The following is a 19,627-nucleotide window of genomic DNA, read 5'->3' as shown; positions in this document are numbered from 1 at the left end:
GATTTTTAGCAACTCCATAAATCTTGGCAATTTACTCAATCAACACATCCTTTTCTCTAAAAATTGGGATAACAATAATCCACCAGTTCACACGATTCTTTTGAGGATTAAATAAACTACAGTATATCAAAGTACCCAGAACCATTCTTCACACACAACAGATGGTCAACAAATATAGTGGATCTAAACCTCTGATCTCCTCTTCTGTAAAATGGGTGGTAGAGTGAACTAGATGTTCTCTAGGTCTCCTGAGACAAAAGATTCTAAGACCCATTAACACCTTAATAAGGCATTTGGAATTCTTTTGGGGGGATAGTAGAAAACAGAGAAGAATAAAGGGAATGTACTACACTACAACTCATTTCAATTTATACAACCAATATACAACAGGTCATCGAATGATGTTTTGTTTTATTATAATATTGATGCAGTGCCATAAGAATTTAACTCCTGTTTATATCAATTGGCCTATATCAGTGATTTTCAACCTTTTTCATCTCAGGGCACACATAAACTAATTACTAAAATTCTGCAGCAATACCAAAAAATATATTTTTGCCATTCTAACAACAACAACAAAAAAATAGGTATAGTTTTAAGTCATTCACACCGGATGGCTCTAGTAGTGTCAGCTGTTATTTTTCATTTGACAATCTAAGGGAAAAGCAGTCAATGCCCTTGACTAAATAGTCAGGTATTGCATGTTTTAAAAATTCTTGTGGCACACCAGTTGAAAATCACTGGCCTACAGTAAAACAGGTTTCATTATATGTTGTTTCACTTAAAGCTGCAGAAAGTATTTATGACTTTAAATAAGGACCTATTGTACTCTGAAAATATCTGTAGAAAGGGAATCAAGGCCCAGAATGGGTTAAGAGAATTATCCAAATTAGAAGTTAATATCAGAGCCACAGCTAGAAACCCACATCAATCACTATAGACTGGATTCAGGGCTTTTTTCCTCCACCATCTACACTAGAGCCAATTTAAGACTATCTTGGAGCTCTTATGTATCAACTTCAGTAAATCCATAAAAAATTAGGCTAAGTTTGTCTTTGGCATCCTATCAATCATTGTGTTCTTATTTTCTTTATAGATATACTACACTTAGATTCTCTTTAGATTGTCTGGTCAGAGGTTCCATTCCCATAACTTTCTAAATTATAAAGAAAACTCACCTCTTATCATAATTTACCTGTTCTATCTCCTGTTCCTGTTTCCTTTCTGTAGCAATGACTGGTAATAAATTAACCAGATAAAATAATAAAGCCCATAATGCTTATCTAGGTTGGTTCATAGGAAGGTAAAAAAAATTAGGCATCAAGAATAGGATCAGGGATATTAGTTTTGTCAAGGGCACTTTTTAAGACCTCTTTAAATAATATGCACATGGTCTATATGGTGAAAGTGCAGTAAAATGTTTCTGAGCATTTGACCTTATATATTCTTTCAAATGATATAATCAAATACTTAGAAAAAAATCAGGAGAAAATTAGACTGATAAAACTGAAGGTAAATGAAAGGTGCTATGATGTCCATCTTTCAAGAGAGTATACAAGATAGTATAATCTGGCATGTGTTACTTTTCAATTATTAAATCACTTATCAAACTAAAAATGCAATTTATACTAACGAGGTAAGAGTTCACAGGTTGCGCGGCTCTAAGAACAAATTGCAAAAAAAAATTTTTATTATATTTGCAAGGTAATCAATAAATCCAAAAGTAAAACTCGGTGTCAATCAAAGAACAATGTTTTTAAAAAACAAATCTGATATGGCTGTTAAACAAAACTATGAATATTTATTTTTAGGTCAGAACCATGTATATTTCTAGATTTAGGTAAGCCATATTCACGACGAACAATTTTTATTAAATTTAAAAGAACAAAAGCTACAAATCCCACCAATGGAAAATGAGATAACTCTTATTTCATAGCAATTTTAGTCAGTAATAATCTATGCCTCCCTAGGATGTTCCAATATAAACAACTTACCCTTTCAGTAAAAATGATAAAACATCAATTATAAACAAAATGAAAGATTACCACACTGAGGTCATACCATATAGTCAAGTACCAAGAAAGTTAAGTAAGTTTAACTGAAACTTAGCAAAAGAGTAACTTCTCATTTCATTAACCAGTAAAAATAATCTTCATTTATACACACTCTCATTTACAATAGGAAACATATATGAATGGTGAATACTTAGCAAAAAAGTCTCCATAATTGCACTTTGAATGCCTTCATGACTTAACAATGGATTTTCTAATATGGAAATTGAACTAATGGAAATGCTTTTCCCCAAAATCTTTTTTTGACCATAGGACTTTTCTGTGTCCCCCACCCCCTATGTTGTACACCCAACTTCCATTGCTCTGGAAGTTATTCACATGGCTAGGCAAAAGATTTTACTCTAACATTTATTTCTACTTCATTTTTCCCAGTTATTGAAGAGTTTTTGCTTAAGATAAAAGAACAGTCCAGCCAGCATGGCTCAGTGATTGAGCATCGACATATGAACCAGGAGGTGACGGTTCGGTTCCCAGTCAGGGCACATGCCTGGGTTGCAGGCTCAATCCCCAGTGAGAGTTGTGTAGGAGGAAGCCGATCAATGATTCTCTCATCATCAATGTCTCTTTCTCTCCCTTCCTCTCTCTGAAATCAATAAAAAGACATATTTAAAAAATGTTTAAGATAAAAGGAAAAATACATTTGACCAGGGCTTATGGTAGCTGTAACTTGAATAGATTCAATTTTGTTTTCTTTGTTATTGTTTGTTGGCTGTTTTTAAAATGTAGGCTAAGATTTTCAAAAAGCAATCAGTAATCCTATGGAAAATGTAAATGATATTAAAGCCATGTGAATTAATCTTTTAAATACAGTGTACTAAGGGTAGAGTAGAAATAGGAGAATCATTTAAAATGTGTTTCAATTTCATTTGAAAGTATGAAAGGTTAAATTTCTCTGAGTCTTAACAATAGTGATTTAGCAAAGAAAAAATTTAAAAACTGAGCAAACCTTAATTTCTTTAATTTAATGTTGTATATTTTTTCTAGTTATATTGGAAAATTATCAATGAAAATTTTTTTAAATTTCAGGAATTCAAATAATAGTCATTAAATTACTGGGTAAAAATTGCAATAATAACCTAAATTTAAAAGCTGGTGAACACAAAAATAAAAGTCAACTGCATTTGTGCTTGAACAGCAAAAACAACACAAAACATAAAACAAAAAAACAGCATTGTCACGCTGGCTGGTGTGGCTTGGCTGGATGTTCTCCCATGCACAGAAAGGTTGCTGGTTTGATTCCAGGTCAGGGCGCATGCAGGAGGCAACTGATGGATGTTTCACTCTCACATCAATGTTTCTCTCTCCCTCTCCCTTCTCTCTCTAAAGATAAAAAAATGTATTAAAAAAAAATAGCATTGCCCATCATATGACACTAACTGAGGTATTTTGGGTTATGTAAGCATGTTAAGTAAACATGTTTTCCCTGCTTTTATTTTTATGCATCGCATGTGAATGCAGAGATTCAAAACAACTTTGAATTAAAAAGAAACCAAAACCTTTATTCTGTACTTTCTTCTGTAGTACTTTGTTGCCAGATTTTTGATGCAATTTTTGAGGAAAATGTATCATATACAACAAACTAATGCTTGCTTGGTCAAAGTCATCTACAAAAAAGAATGTTCCTCACGCTTTTCAACATAATATACAAAACTAAAATATGTCATGGTGAAAACCCTCTGGAATTATTAGAAAGTACAAGATGGCAAAAGAAAGCATTAAATATAAATAGCATTTAAGCATTCTTTTGTAACTGGAGTGCAATTTATCTATATATACACACGAAATTTTTCTGAAGCAGGTGAAGTAAAAAGCACCAATTCTTTACACTTGATCACGTAGACGAGCAAGTCTCTGTGACAGTTCATCCTGAAGAAGGAAAATTTTAAAAGTCAGAAGGCTGTGACAAATATAAATCACTAATATTTTAAATAGCTCACATTTTAAATGACATTAAAATATTGTCTCAAAAATTCACACAAAAACCAACAGTAAAAATATACTTTTTTAAATATTCCAGAATAAACGGAGAACGAAATAAAGCAGAAACTATGAAGGGGAGCAAATTCAATCTTTAAATGAAATGTGGATGGAAATGGAAAATGTCCATTATTGAGAAATAAAGGCTAATCATAGTTTGCTAATTCATGATGTCATATTATAGTAGAAAGTACTCTTTACAAAAAAAGTGTATATACATTTACATATATATAAAAATAAATATTTATACAATATGTATTTAATTCACACTTTAAGTTCATACTAATCAAGATAAAACACAACTTCTACCTGTTCTGTGGAAGCAACACTGGTGCCGACAGATCCTGTCTGACCCTGTGGTAGTTCCATATTGAGATCAAGGCTACAATTTAAAAATAATTAGCATAAATGAATGTGAATATAGGCATTTTACTCCTTATGTAATTATAAAAGTAATAAAATAGGATTATTGCAAATTTGAATATTCCACCTAGCATTTTACCTTAATTTAAATAAAAATAAAACTGGTTAAATTTTAAAAATGTAAATAGAAAAGCTAATAAAAGGTAGGAAAATGATTGGTCATCTGAACAAAAGACCAAAATAAAAATCATACAATATATTCAATTTACTGAGGTTACTATATGACTCCTATTATAAAGGAAGTTTAATATGCCAAAAAAAAGATAAAACAGTTTAGATAAATGTAGCCTCAGGATCCATATCTAACATTTGAGTTAACTTCAAGTTCAGTGTGTCTAGCTCCTGAGCCACCCTTAGCAGGAATCATTACTTGCATCCACTTCATACAACTGAAGCGTAGAAAAATTAAGTTCACTTGCCCAAGATCCACCCTAGTGATAAACGGGATTTGAACCCAGGATTTTCTGCCTCCAAGGCCTGTGATTTTAATCTACATTGCACCTACTCCTCTAGGATATAAACTAGCCTTCTGCCTATATCTAGACCAGTGTATGCCAACTTCAGTGTGAGAACACTACAGGAATATAGTAACTTTAAAAGTCATTAGGAGAGTGTACAGACAGATTGTTACCTTTTAAGTAACAATAAAAGTAAAGATATGCTATGCTAAAATTTTGTTGAGGGAATCATAAACTCAAACAGAATTCGGATACTTAAATATCTTTAAGGATGGGTATCAGTATTTCTAGTGATTCTATCTATTTCTACTGCTCCAGTCAACATCCATTACTGACATAACTAATTTCTCTTGATTTTGGCCCCCAACATCCCCCTCATCCCCGGAAACATTCGGCAAAGTCTGGATGAATTTTTGACTGTCACAATGGGGTAGGGATATTATCTTATGGGCAGAGGCCAGAGATGCTGCTAAACATACTACAATGCATTGGATAGCCCCTCGGATTATGTAGCCCAAAATGTCAATAGTGTTGAGGTTGAGAAATCCTGCTCTAAATCTCCTCAAAAAATTATTACTGAACTTGATTTCCACTGAGGGTCAGCAAGGCTGTAATGTGGCAATATTCATTTTACAAGACCTCCTTTGCTGTACTTTCAAGCCCAATCTTCTTATTTTGTTTTTGGTAGGAACAAAAACTAGCTTCATATTACTAAGATGATGTCTTCTGACACACAATGCTTTGGTCTCTTAACTATTTAACAAAAATCACCTTTCTTGCTATCTTCCCTGTTGGTATGTGGGCTACATCAAGATACTAACAAAGCAAAACAGTGTACAACCTAACCGCCAGGACTGTTCTCAAATATTGCAAAATCTGATTTATTAACCTGGGTTTTAATTCATTATTGATACATTACTTATCTAAACAGTTGATAAACTTAACTGTTCATTCTAATCCGGTATTAGCTTAGACACTAAAATAATATTCATCAACTCTATTTTCTGGGTGTCTTCAATTCTTCCCTTTCCAGGAGAAAAGGATAGAGTATATAAACCCTATTCCAATCTACTACTCTACCTTTGAGGATGAAGTATAAAAACTTCAATATCACCCAATTTTAATCTTTATTTTGAGAAAATATATTTTTATTCTTTACCTACAATGGTCTCTTAAACTAAATACAGTGGAACCTTGGTTCTTGAACTTCATTCGTTCCAGAAAGCTGTTTGAAAAGTGATTTCTTCATTGAGAAGTGAATCATTGTTTTCCTCATTAGAAATAGTATAAATTGAATTCATCCGTTCCAGACTCCCAAATGATTCCGTTCTAACCTTTCTCAATTGCCTGTGATCGTTTTTCTCAAGCACTCTCACACCCTTAGCAACATCAGCACTCTTGATGGCTTCTTTATGTTTTAAAATTGTGCTAATCGTCCAATTCGCCATGTCATACTAGGTAGCCAGAGCAGACACGTGAACACCTCGATCATACTTTACAATTACAGTATTTCTTTTTAAAGCTCTAACCTTGTTTTCACAACTTTCCTTTTCACTTTGCTGCTGCTATCACTAACCTTCTTAGGACCCATGATGACTTACTGTGCACATTTAATAATAACAAGCAGTAACAAAAACAAAAAAATATTAAAATATTCACAGCACAATTTCGTGAGACGTTAACAACACAAGGTTTAGCTACTTGCACATTCTCTCCTTTGTTTGTCACCTGAGAGACATGTGACTGATCATACAGGTATCAGCATGGAAGGCTTATCAGTTCGAGAACCGAAGTTTCAAAGTTTTGTTTGACAATGGAGACTTTTTTTCCATGAACAATTTGGTCGAGAACCAAACTGTTCGAGATGGGAGACTGTAATATACTAGAGAATACTGATATAACATGACTTCTATAGCACAGGTATTATCATGGGCAAGTCATTCCCCTCAAACACGAAGGGTTTGAAAAATACCCTATCTCTAACAACAGTACAACAAAGGGTGTCAATTATTTACTTAAATATATATATGACTACCTGCAACGATGCAATGCTGCCATCTTTTAAAACCCCTGGACATTTTGCACATATCACTTAGTTTGCAGGACTCAAACTGGGCTTAACACTTAGTGGCCTAATCACAGAAGAATTCTTTTGGAAGACTCTTTTAATAAAAAGAATCCAAACATTTGCTATATTTGATAAATACAGAAGGTATTGAGAAAATATTTAAACACTCCTGCTTCTCAATTACCTTCCTCCATCTCTTATCACACCATAAATGAATGTATCATCAGAGATTTTTAAGAAAATAATAGAATGATCTGAACAAAGTCACATTTTTATGAGCATGGCAAAGAGATGGATGCCATTTCAAAGGCCCTTCCAACACTAACTTCTAGGGCCAAAAACCTAACTCTGATCATTGGTGGCAATGACAAATATTTTTATCCACATTACATAATTTTAGGACCTCCAGATACTAAATCAAAATTAACTAAATCCCCTGAATAACTTCTTACCCAGCTTCATCTGCCATTTCTTGAAGCAGCATATCCACTTGGCTCTAGAACAAGAATATGAGAATTTGTATTTTAATGACAATTATTGTTTGGGTGGTTTCTGTTCCTGGTTTTGCTTTAAAAGGGGAAACGGGTCTACAATTTTTAAAAGAAAATTTTTAAAAAATATTTTTTACCACCAGAGGGAGCTGAATGACTTCAAAAAGATTTATTTCTGAGTAATGTTAAATAACAAAGCCTTAAACTATGAGGTTATGTTAAAAATATCAGCAATGTATGGCAATGGAGTTATGCTAAGTGAAATAAGCCAATCAGAGAAAGACAAGTACAACATGATTTCACTCATATGTGGAATTTAATGAACTGAACTGCCAAGCAAAACAGAGACAGACTCACAGAGAGCAGGCAGACAGCTCTGGTAGGGGAGGGGGAGTGTTGGGGGGGGGAATGGAGGGAGTGAGCAAAAAAGAAAAAAAGAGAGAACTCGACATGAACAACAGTGTGGTGATTGTGGGGGGAGGGGGTGTGTGGAGGTGAAAGAGGGCATGGAGGGGATAAATGGTGATGGAAAAAATAAAATAAAATTTAAAAATTGAGTCCCCAAGCACTTATACTCAAAAAATATAGATATTAGCAGTGATATTCACATATAATTTGAAACCTGGGCAATGTAGCTCTTTTTAACAATGTGAACCAATTTATAAAGCTCCTTTCTAAACCACTTTGCTTGTATTCGAAGTGTAATAGATTTGAATTTTATATTAATCATAATTGTTCTTTCTGCTAGTTAATACAACTTTGATATTCAGGATTACTCTTTAAAATATTTAGAGATAAATAAAATATAAGTATATTGAGATATTTACTACAGTACAGGAGTTCTCAGGAAATAGAGTCTTATTAATCCAAAACAACTAGTTTTTAACTTGTTAAAAAATATTTTGGAGATACTGGTGGGAGTTCTAAGATGTAGCCCCAGCTCTACCATTAACAAGGTGTATGATTTTTAAGCAACTCACTAATCTTGCTGTTGGGCCTTAGTTTCTCTTTCATTAACTTTTTAATTTTTATTTTTTTCCCTTTTTATTGAATTTATTGAGGTGACCCAAAATGCAGGAAAAGTTCTGAAAATAATAGATTGAATACTTATGTGTATTTACACTTTGTTGTCTTGACTTTATATCTAAAATAGCATTATTTATGTTTTCAAAATTTACTTAATAGTATTATACCATGCACACTATTCTGCAACTTGCTTTTTTTATTCAACCTTGTTAAGATCTAATTATGTTCAGATCTAGTTTACTCACGTTCACTCCTGTATGATACTACAGTATAGAAATACACTCAATTTCACTTACCCATTAATTTCTAGACATTTAGATTCCCCTCCTCTAATTTCCTCCAATTATAGACAATGGTGCCATGAACATTCTCATGTATAAGTATCTTTGTACACACATAGGGGTTTCTTTGTGTATAAATTTGGAAGTAGAAGTATTAGCTTACAAGTTACATATATTTTCATATACTCTGATTTACTCAACAAATACTGAGAACCTTTTTTATGCCAGATATCATTTTAAGTGCCAGGAATACATCAGTGCACAAAAATAATAAAAATCCCTGCCTTTTAAAAAGTTGATGTTTAGAGAGAGGAAGGGGGAGAAAGAAGTGGGGGGGGAGAAATATCGATTTGTTGTTGATTCTTGTATGTGCCCTGACCAGAGATTGAACACACAACCTTGGCATACCAGGACAATGCTCTAACCAACTGAGCTACCCAGCCAGGGCTATCCTTGCTTTCTTTAAACTTACATTCTAGTGTGTGCACATGAAGGGGGGGCAAATAAAAAGTTTTAAAAAGTGTATGGTATATTAAATGGTGATAAGTACTATGAAGAAAAATAAAGCAGGGCTATAGGGAGTATACAGAATAGTGGGTGTGCTCTTGATGTACTTTTAAGTTGGATGGTTAGGAAGACCTCGTTGAGAAAATGATAAAGAACTGAAGGAGGCAGGGTCAGCAATGAGGATATCTGCTAGATGGAGGAAGAATATTCTGGCAAAGGAAACTGCAAGAGAACAGCTCTGAGGCAGAAATGTACTTGGTGTGTTTGAGAATTAACAAGGCCAAGTGGCTGAGCAGAGTGCTAAGCAGTGACAGGAGATAAGGTAAGAGAAGCAGAGAGAGGCAGATCCTATAGGGCATTACAGGCCATTGTAAGGGATTTGGCGTTTATTTTTAGGGAGATGTGGAGGCACTAAAGGATTTTAAGCAGAAAAGTGGCATGATCTGACATGTTTTAACAGGATCACTCTGGCTGTTACATTAAAAACAGACTGTAGATATTACCAATTGCTTTTCCAAAGTGGATATGCCAATTTAAATTCTACCTGCTCATTAGCAGGGCATGAAAATTTGGGAACTGTGTTAAACCAAATTCTTCTGTTTCTGTTGTAAGTTTTGATTGAGTTTTTATGAAGAATGTTTTGTATATATTTGACTATCCCCAGCACCTAGCACAATACCTTAAGCACAAGGTGTTCAGCAAATGTTGGGTGAATAAATGAAGATTTTTCAGAGGTAAAAGGGATTTAAATATCATTGGATCCAACCTCTACATTTTACAGCTAAATATACTGAGGCCCAGGGTAGTAAATATCTTAAGCTCCCAAAGTTAATTAGTGGTAGAGTGAAATCCAAGTGTTCCTGATTTCAAGTCATTATTCCAATTCATTTGTGTTTCACAAACTTGTGGTTATAAGAAAAACTTATACTGAAAAGATGCTATCTGAACAGCTTATAATCACCTGGGGATCACCTAAGGTGCTTGCATAAGAATCAGAAACTCCAAGACAGTGTTTCTCGAACTCGGTACATAAAATTCACCTGGGAATCTTGTTAAAATGATTGATTCAGTACGTCTGTGGATGGGGTCTAAATTTCTGAATTCCTAATAAGCTTCCAGATGATACAAATGTTCTTGATTCCTGAACCACATTTTGGGGATCAAGGTTCTAGAGAAGGTATAAAAGTAATGGCTAAATATATATGCTCACTATAAACATACACATGAATTCTTTCTTTACTCTAAAACCTAAATATAAGCTTGTTCTCTTATTATTTACCTTTTTGTAAAAAGAGTCACTGGCATTAAAATATTGATGGACAATTGTTAATTTCTTCCTATTCTGTAAATTACATTTTCTCCATATTAGCAAAGTAGTAGTACCAAGTTCTTTTTCATTTGATTAACCATGTGATAGGAACCGGGATCAAAAAGAGTGATAACAAAACAAATCTTCTATGTGAATATCTAAATTTCACAAAACTTTGTTTCTGGCTCGTGTCACATGCAAAATATTTTCAAATTTTAATTTTCTCTGTAGCATATCTCTAAGTTGCAGGTTTAGAAAACATCGTAGTTTTCTGAAAAATAACTGACCTTGTAATTTACTATTTGTTCACCTGTGACTTGTGCAAAAATAACACAACCTAAAGAGTAGGAAGAAAGCAAAAATTATTTGCAATGAGATGAATTTGCTGAGGCTTAGGACAATACCCAATACCTATTGGCCTCAGTGAGCCTCTAGATAAATGCCTTCATCAGTAAGGAACACTGGCACCCAGGTAGAACCAAACTCTCTAGACATGTGACCTAGTATAATTCTTAGAACTTCAAAATAAGATAGGGAATGGCATCTTCCAACAGGTCCTCAGGAATCCAGGGGCAGAGCATAACTTCCTACTTGCATTTGGGGGCTACCCCATGTTTACTTCACATTCTAGACATGATTTTGGCTCACAAAGCCACTATATTTTGAACTCAGGTAATTTTAAAAAGTTATTCTAAGTAAAGAAACTATTCTTACTTGTGGTGTTGTTAGGGTTGTAGTGCTACTCATTGTGTCTTCCATTTGTTGTGTTTGAACATCCAGTGTTTCAAACTGGTGTTCAAATTTGTCCATCAAGGCAGAAATCTGTAAAAAGAAATATGGTCATAAGAAAAAGTTACACTGAAAAGATGCTATCTGAACATAAAATAATTTTTTTACCTTTTCAAGGTTCATACTCCTCAGTGTAGCATCCATAGACTTAACTACACCTGCCATGGACTTGGTTACCTATTGGGAGTACGAAAAAAAAAGATTGAGCATGCTATAAGTAATCTCAAAATTTAGGTAGTCTCTTAAATATATTACTTACAGATCAACTTATAAAATTTGTCTACCTTTTTCTTTTTTTTTTCTTTTTAAATATATCTTTATTGATTTTAGAGAGAGGAAAGGAGAGGGAGAGAGAGAGATAGAAACATTCATGATGAGAGAGTCATTGATCGAGCCTGCAACCCAGGCATGTGCCCTGACCAGGAATCGAACCCCAATCGCCTGGATCCTAGGTCGATGCTCAACTGCTGAGCCACGCCCGGCCGGGCTACCTTTTTCTTAATAATAAAAGTACAATATGTATTTTGGTCTTTGACTCTTCATTGAAAGACAATTCATAGACTTTAGTTTAAAAGCCACAGCCAAAATCATTTTCCTCACTAAGCACTCTGACTATGTCTCTCTTGCCCATAAAGGCCTTTATTAACACCCTACAGCACCTTGAAATGGATTTAGATTTCTGGCAATTCCTAATACTCTCATTAAATTTACATCAAGAGTTCCTGCTGTTGCCCTAGCCAGTGTGCTCAGTGGTTAGAGTGTCGGCCCATGCACTTAAGGGTCACAGGTTCAATTTCCAGTCAAGGGCATGTAGCTGGGTTGCAGGTTCAATCCCTGGCCCATCAGGGCACGTGCCGGAGGCAACCAATTAATGTGTCTCTCTCACATTGATGTTTCTCTCTCTCCCCCCACACACACCTTCTACTCTCTCTAAAAGCAATGGAAAAAATATCCTCAGATGAGGATATTTTTAGAGATATTAAACCTTACCTTGCCCATTGTCACTGCAGTTTGAACTCTGGCTGCCACAGCATCAACCCTAGCACTCATTCTCAAGAAATTAATTGCTTGGTTCTTCTGGCGGATTGCATTTTCAGCATGTATTCTTGCAACTTCTGTATTCCCTTTCTGAATAGCCTGTTTTACACAGAGCAAAAGTAAATAGTAGTGAAAACAAAGAGCAACAGTAAATATTGGCAAAAAAGGGGAACAAAAGATATTTTAAAAAGAGGAAAACAACCCCAAATTAACCTATTTTTAAAAATTCCCCATAATCCCATCATTGAGCCATTACCACTGTTAATATTTTAGTGTATGGTATTCCAAGTACATAAGCCTATAGATTACAATATCAATTTATTACAAATTAAATGCATAAAGCATACTGTTTTCTCACCTAATTTAAAAAGAAACATCTTTTTAAGTCAAATATATAACTACATCATCATTTCTAAAGGCTGGTAGTATGCAAGTGCCACTAACCAGGGCTTTCCTCATGACTGGTACAAACACTACAGAGAGTACATAAAATGACTTTGAATGTTACACAGACAAGCATCTTCACCTTAATTATGCATTTATTTAAATGTATTATTTGAAATAAATATAACACAGACTTAAGCTTTTCTTGCTCTAATAGCAAAAGCCAATTTAGAAGAAAATATTAAATAGCTCACATGGACCTGCAAAGCAGCAAAATGGAGAAGGTACAGCAGTAACAGAAATTTGAGAATATGCATCGATTAAGATCCTGGTGGGCACACAGTGCAATATACAGATCTTGTGTCAAAGAAATGTACACTTGAAACCTATATGATCCTATTAACCAATGCCACCCCAATAAATTTAATAAATTTTTTTAAAAAAAGATCCCTTAATGCTGGGAATTTAGTTTATTTCCAAGTCTTCAATAATATAAAGAGCAATGTAATAAAGATACCAGTACATGAAACTTCACACTTTCCAAGTTTTTTTCCTATTCAACATCCATCACCATACACAGTTATAATTTTTTTCTTATAATGTGAACTTTTAAGATCTATTCTCTTAACTTTCATATATACAATACAGTATTATTAACTACAGTCACCACATTGCACAGTCCATCCCCGGGACTTAATTATTTTATAACCAAAAGTTTGTATCTTTTGACTACTTTCTCCCATTTTCACTCACCCCCATCCCCCTCCTCTGGATACCACCAATCTGTTCTCTTTATCTATGAGTTGTTTTTAAGATTACACATAGTGAGATCACATGTATTTGCCTTTATCTGTTTGATTTATTTTCCCTTAGCATAATGCCCTCAAGATCTATCCACACTATTACAAATGGAAGGATTTCCTTCTTTTTTTATGGCTTTTTTGTTGATTTTGCTTTTATCCCTTTAGTGTAAAATACATCACAGCTATAAGCTGATCCTGTTCACCCTCCTAGGAAATACAAAAGCACAATACACATTAATGCAAAGCACTGTTTAGATATAAAACTTCAGAGACTATAAAAATTTAAATGAGCCAAAAAACATTAAATATTATTCTTATATATAAGCTTTATACTTCTAAGTAAAAGTAGTTTGGGCTACAAATCAAAGGGCAATCTTTAGACATAGTCAACAGAAAAGTTATACTCTGAATGCGAGCCATACTTGAACATACAAGTATTAATAAACAAAAAGGAGCCTTTATTAACTGTCAGATAATAAATAATTTATTTAAACATATATATGTATATGGTTTGGAATGCTAAAACCAGTAATCTTTATCTTTATTGTTATTGTTGAGAGTATTACAAATGTCCCCCACATTTTTTCCCCTTGCCCCCCCCCCCCAGTTTCCACCCTGCTCCAGGCCTTCACCACCCTACTGTCTGCGTTCATGGGTAATGCATATATGCATATAAGTTCTTCAGTTAATCTCTTCCCCCAGAGATTCCTCAGTCTGTTCCACGTTTCCATGTCTCTGGTTCTATTTTATTCATCAGTTTATTGTGTTCATTAGATTCCACATATAAGTGAGATCATGTGATACATCTTTCTCTAAGCCAGTAACCTTTCTTCAATGTAAAATAAACTGAAACGTCCACTCTTCCATGATTGATTGTGTTCACGTCATGAGTTTTAAAAAAGATAAAAATATTAAAATAGCTTACCTTTTTAATCTTGGCTTTTTCAGCCTTTTCTTCTTTATCACATTTCTTGGCATTCCGATTAAGCTCTTTTGCAGCAAACTTCAAGTTAAATAGGTGTTCTGTAAATATATGTTAAGGCTATTCAAAAAAAGTCATTTCCCAATAACTAACTGCAAACAAGACGTTAAATTTATAAACTTATCAAATAAGATTATGCTATTTAAACCAACTATTCACACAGTATTTAAGAAAACAGAAAAACCTTTATCTATTCCACATCTTCTATTTAAAAACTTCATTACATTAACAGCAAGAAAATATTTATTAAAAATAGCAACTTTAGCCCTGGCTGGTTTGGCTCAGTGGTTAGAGCGTTGGCCCATGGACTAAAGGGTCCTGGATTCGATTTTCGACAAAGGGCAGGTACCCGGGTTGCAGGTTGGATCCCCAGCCCCAGTCAGGGCAGGGGGGGAGACAACCAAATGATGTCTCTCTCACACTGATGTCCATCCATCTCTCTCTCTCTCTCTCTCTCTCTCTCTGTCTCTCTCTCTTAAAAGCAATGGAAAAAATATCCTCAGGTGAGGATTAAAAATAATAATAAAAATAGTAACTCTATAGTAGAGAAACCTGATAGACACAAACTTTACCTAGGATAAAATCACTAGAGGCAAAACATTTCAACATCATTTACCTTCTAAAATGATGAACTGAGATTACAGCATCACTTCTATGGTGTTGTTGCCAAAAACAAAACCTTTATCTACTCAAGAGAAAACATCAGACAATCGTGAACTAAGACATATTCTATGACATAACTGACCAGTGCACTCTCAAGTTAAAGTTCATGAAAAGCAAAGAAAGACTGAAGAACTGGCACAGAATGGCAAAGACTAAGGTAACAGGCTGACTAAATGGAATGTGGGATCCTGCATCAGGCTGTGGAACAGAAAAAGGACATTAGTGGAAAAACTGGTGAAATTCAAGTAAGAGCTGTAGTTAATAATATTGTAGTGATGTTGATTTCTCTTTCTTGATAATTATACTATGGTTTTGTAAGATATTAACATTAGAAGCTTGGTAAAGGGAATACCATAACTCTGCATTATTTTTGCAATTTTAAGTCTAGAACTATTTTAAGATTAAAAATTTAAATTAAAAAAATAACAATGGGGCCCAACCGGGTGTGGCTCAGTGGTTGAGTGTCAACCCAGGAACCAATCGGTCAGGGTTTGATTTCTGGTCAGGTCACATGCCCGGGTTGAGGGCTCGATCCCTAGTGGGAGGTGTGCAGGTGGCAGCCAATCAATGATGTTTCTCTCTCATCAATGTTTCTATCTCTCTATCCCTCTTCCTTCCTCTCTCTCTAAAACAAATCAATAAAAACATATTAAAAATAATAATGCATATCCCATGGACACAGACAATAGTGTGGTGAAGGCCTGGGGTGGGAGGTGGGTATGGGGTAGAAAGGGTCAATGGGGGGGAAAAAGGGACATTTGTAATTCTTTCAACAATAAAGATAAATTGAAATAATAATAATAACTATGGGAAGAAAAGTGCTCTGTTCAATGACCTCAATAAGCCAAATCATAAATCTTTCATTTTCATGACACAGAAAAAAATATGAAAAATAGTTCTAGAAGCTATAAGGCAAGTAATTATAGGCCTACTTTGTACAAGAACTATTTTTCTTGGACTTTTACACTATTAATCACATTCGTTAGCCTCCAGGGAGCTCAAACCATCCAAAGCTGTACATGCAGAGGGGAAAAAAGCCCTGGAAGAGTACTGATATTCAGAGGTTCTAAAACAGAGTACATGCACATGAATATGAAAAAACAACTGGTTTGTGTCATGATTACATCACTAGTTAGGAAGTTTCTGTGTTTTTCTGCCCTTTATAAAAATGGTAAAATCAACTTTCTTTCTAATTTTGATTCTGTATTTCTTCAGGAAATTTATAAAAGTTTTTGAAAGGTACACATGTAGTAAATAACTTAAAGGGCTCGCTTCTGTATTGATTATATCACTATCAGAAAACAAGAATTATTTTAGTTTTTATTCACCAAAGATAAGTCATAAATTAAGCTACATTGTTCATCTCTCAATGGCTTCATGTTTCTAATTTAACACCTTATTTATGGATAATAAGAGGGATAACTTTGCTACTTTGTATTTTTCATCAAGAAAAAATAAGTATATATGCATGAATTTCTGGGTAATTTTAATGGAAAATATACTTTACAAGATTTATCAATTTTAGCTAGATGACTGAAAGTTATAGCTCCTTTTATAAATAGGGTTTCTCAACCTAAACACTACTGATATTTTGGGTCAGAAAATATTTTGTTGTAGGGCTGTTCTGTGAACTCCAGAAGTTTATGAGTATCCCTGTCTTTTATCCTCTAGATGACACAAGCACCCTACCCTGCAGCTGGAACAATAAAAATGTCTACAGACATTGTCAAAGGTTACTGGGGGGGGGGGCAAAATTAAACCCTGTTGAGAATCTGAATCACTAATACACATGGCAATAAAAGGAAAATAAATTAATTTTTCATTTCCCAAAGCATCCTCCAAATAGAATCACTGTCTCTGTAGAACAAGTCACTATAAACACTGAATTAAGAAAATTTATTTTATGCCCGGCCAGGCGTGGCTCAGCGGTTAAGCATCGACCTAGGATCCAGGAGATCGAGGTTCGATTCCCAGTCAGGGCACATGCCCGGGTTGCGGGCTCGATCCCCAATGACTCTCTCATCATTGGTGTTTCTATCTCTCTCTCCCTCTGCTGCCCTCTCTCTGAAATCAATAAAGATATATATATAAAAAAAAAAGAAGCAAATTATTTTAGATGAATTTCTGTAATTAATATATTCTTCGTTGTTTCTAAAGAATAATTTCAACTCCCTTAAACTTGAAAATTACTATAAGCCGCAAATACTGAGGACTGACTGCTGAATTATTTAACATTAATAGATAAGATTGATCATGGTATAAAATACTGTCAAAAAAAAAAAAGATCCATTACAAAAGTCCATTTAGTATCAAAAGCTTTTTTTCTCCTTCATTCTAAGAAAACATGAACCACTCCCATAAATACGTAAGCCTAGAGATTTAGAAAAACCCCTGAAATACTGGATAAACTACAACAATGGCCTTTTAAATACAGAACTTAGCTTACAAAATAGGAAGGAAAATCCTCAGGAAACAGAATCAAAAAAGAAAAGTGACACATCAGTACTAGGTAAGCACTGAAGGCCCTGAAACCAAAGTCTTCTATTGGGCCCACACAAGATGAGGTGCTAGAACTGAACTTTCCGAACAAAGCTAGAACTCCTGAAGGATACATTAGCATAAGGGTGGGATACAAAACAGTCTTATGAGCCTAGTAAAGGAGATGACAAGATTAACTGTCATTATGGGCCTTGGTTCACAGCTGGGGGTTGAGCAAAGGAGATAAAAGAAAACTAGATAAAACTGGAGAGAAAATTAGCACACTGAATATAGATCTGACTTGAGGTTAGAGTGAAAAAATAAGATTATATTAAAGAGAAAATGAGAAAACAGAAAAAGGTCTAATATTAGGAATCACATGAAGACATAATAAACAGTGTGTGAAAGGTTATATTCAGTGAGATAATGTCTGAGTCTTTCATAACAGATGAGGGGACTTTAGATTCAGGAAGCATTTCACCGCCACTCCCCCCCCCCCCCCCCCCCCCCCCCCCCCCCGAAAAAATCCCAAGCACGATGAATAAAAATAAATCCGCACTGGAAACAGCTCAAGTGCCTATCAGATGAGCGAATAAAAAAGCTGCTGTACATTTACGCAATGGAATACAATGCACCTGTAAAAAAAGGATCTCTTTTTTGTCCCTTTGAGACAACATGGAGGGACCTGGAAATTATTATGCTAAGCAAAATAAGCCAGACAGAGAAAGACAAATATCACATGATCTCACTTACATGTGGAATCTAATGAACAAAATAAACTGACAAACAAAATAGATCCAGAGACATGGAAACATGCAACAGACAGATGAATCTCAGAGGGAAGGGGCGGGGGCGGAAGAGATTAACCAAAGAACTTATTTGCATATATGCATAACCTGTGGACCCAGACAATAGTGCAGTGAAGGCCTTCGGAGGGGGCAGGAGTGAGGAGGTGGTCAATGGGGGGAAAAGGGAGGACATCTCTAATACTTTCAACAATAAAGATAAATTTTTAAAAATCCGCACTTAAATACATCAAATAAACCTCAGAATACCAAAGACTAAAATAACTTTAAAGGAACCATAGTGAAAATTCAGGTTACTTACAAAAATCAAATTGAGCAGAATTTTCAAACAAAGGGGGATAAAAAACTGAAAGCAACAAATGAACAAAAACGAAAAACAAAAACTCAGGCACAGATAACACTATGGTGGTTACCAGAGGGAAGAGAGGGTGGAGTAGAAAAGGGTAATGGGAGTCAAATATATGGTGACAAAAGATTTGCATTTGGGTGGTGGGAACACAATGCAATATACACATGATATACTATAGAACTGTACACTTGAAACCTATAAAATTTTAATGTCACTCCAATAAATTTAATTAAAAAAAAAACCACTAAGGTAACTTTCGAAGGATGTATAATGGATTCACATTATCATGGTTGTTTCATGAAGCCACTGCAAACAGTGAATTAGTGAGTATGAATTAATTGCACCTAGGGGAAATACAGGATTTAGATTTCTGGCAACTCCTAATACTCTCATTAAACTTAAATCAAGAATCCCTACTCTTGCCTTAGCAGGTGTGGCTCAATGGTTAGCTTGTTGCCCCACGCACTGAAGGGTCACAGGTTAAATTCCCGTTCAAGGGCACGTACCTGGGAAACAGGACTTGAAAACATCAAGAAGACAAGGTTGGATGTAAAAAGACAGAAAAAGTTGTAACAGACAAATATTAACCTAAAATGCTGGTGTATATGTTTTAGTATCAATCAAAATGGACTACCTAAAGTAGTGTTTGAAATTTTTAAAAAGCAGGGTTTACTATAAAAACTGAACTACCAAGCAAAATAGAGACAGACTCATAGATAAAGA

The 19,627-nt window shown here is 34.6% G+C and overlaps 1 protein-coding gene across 2 annotated transcripts in view; it reads right to left on the bottom strand.

The window, feature by feature from the left end:
* Positions 1–1,660: 1,660 nt before the first annotated feature.
* Positions 1,661–19,627, bottom strand: part of LOC308551618 (charged multivesicular body protein 1B2) — a 36,640-nt gene continuing 18,673 nt past the window's right edge. The window contains exons 2-9 of one of the 2 annotated variants that reach the window (XM_081126309.1): positions 14,552–14,649; positions 12,392–12,538; positions 11,510–11,578; positions 11,327–11,434; positions 7,451–7,494; positions 4,359–4,431; positions 3,853–3,938; positions 1,661–2,655 (exon numbers count right to left, since the gene is read on the bottom strand). In XM_081126309.1, the coding sequence (XP_080982435.1) occupies positions 3,894–3,938; positions 4,359–4,431; positions 7,451–7,494; positions 11,327–11,434; positions 11,510–11,578; positions 12,392–12,538; positions 14,552–14,649 (584 nt within the window). In that variant the 3' untranslated portion in view covers positions 1,661–2,655; positions 3,853–3,893. Of the gene's footprint in view, positions 3,939–4,358; positions 4,432–7,450; positions 7,495–11,326; positions 11,435–11,509; positions 11,579–12,391; positions 12,539–14,551; positions 14,650–19,627 lie in introns of both variants that reach the window. The other variant, XM_081126308.1, reaches the window with a different exon arrangement.

Source organism: Miniopterus schreibersii (genome assembly GCF_964146895.1).
Source record: "Miniopterus schreibersii genome assembly, chromosome: X".
Lineage (NCBI taxonomy): Eukaryota > Metazoa > Chordata > Mammalia > Chiroptera > Miniopteridae > Miniopterus > Miniopterus schreibersii.
This window is presented reverse-complemented; position numbering and strand designations above follow the sequence as displayed.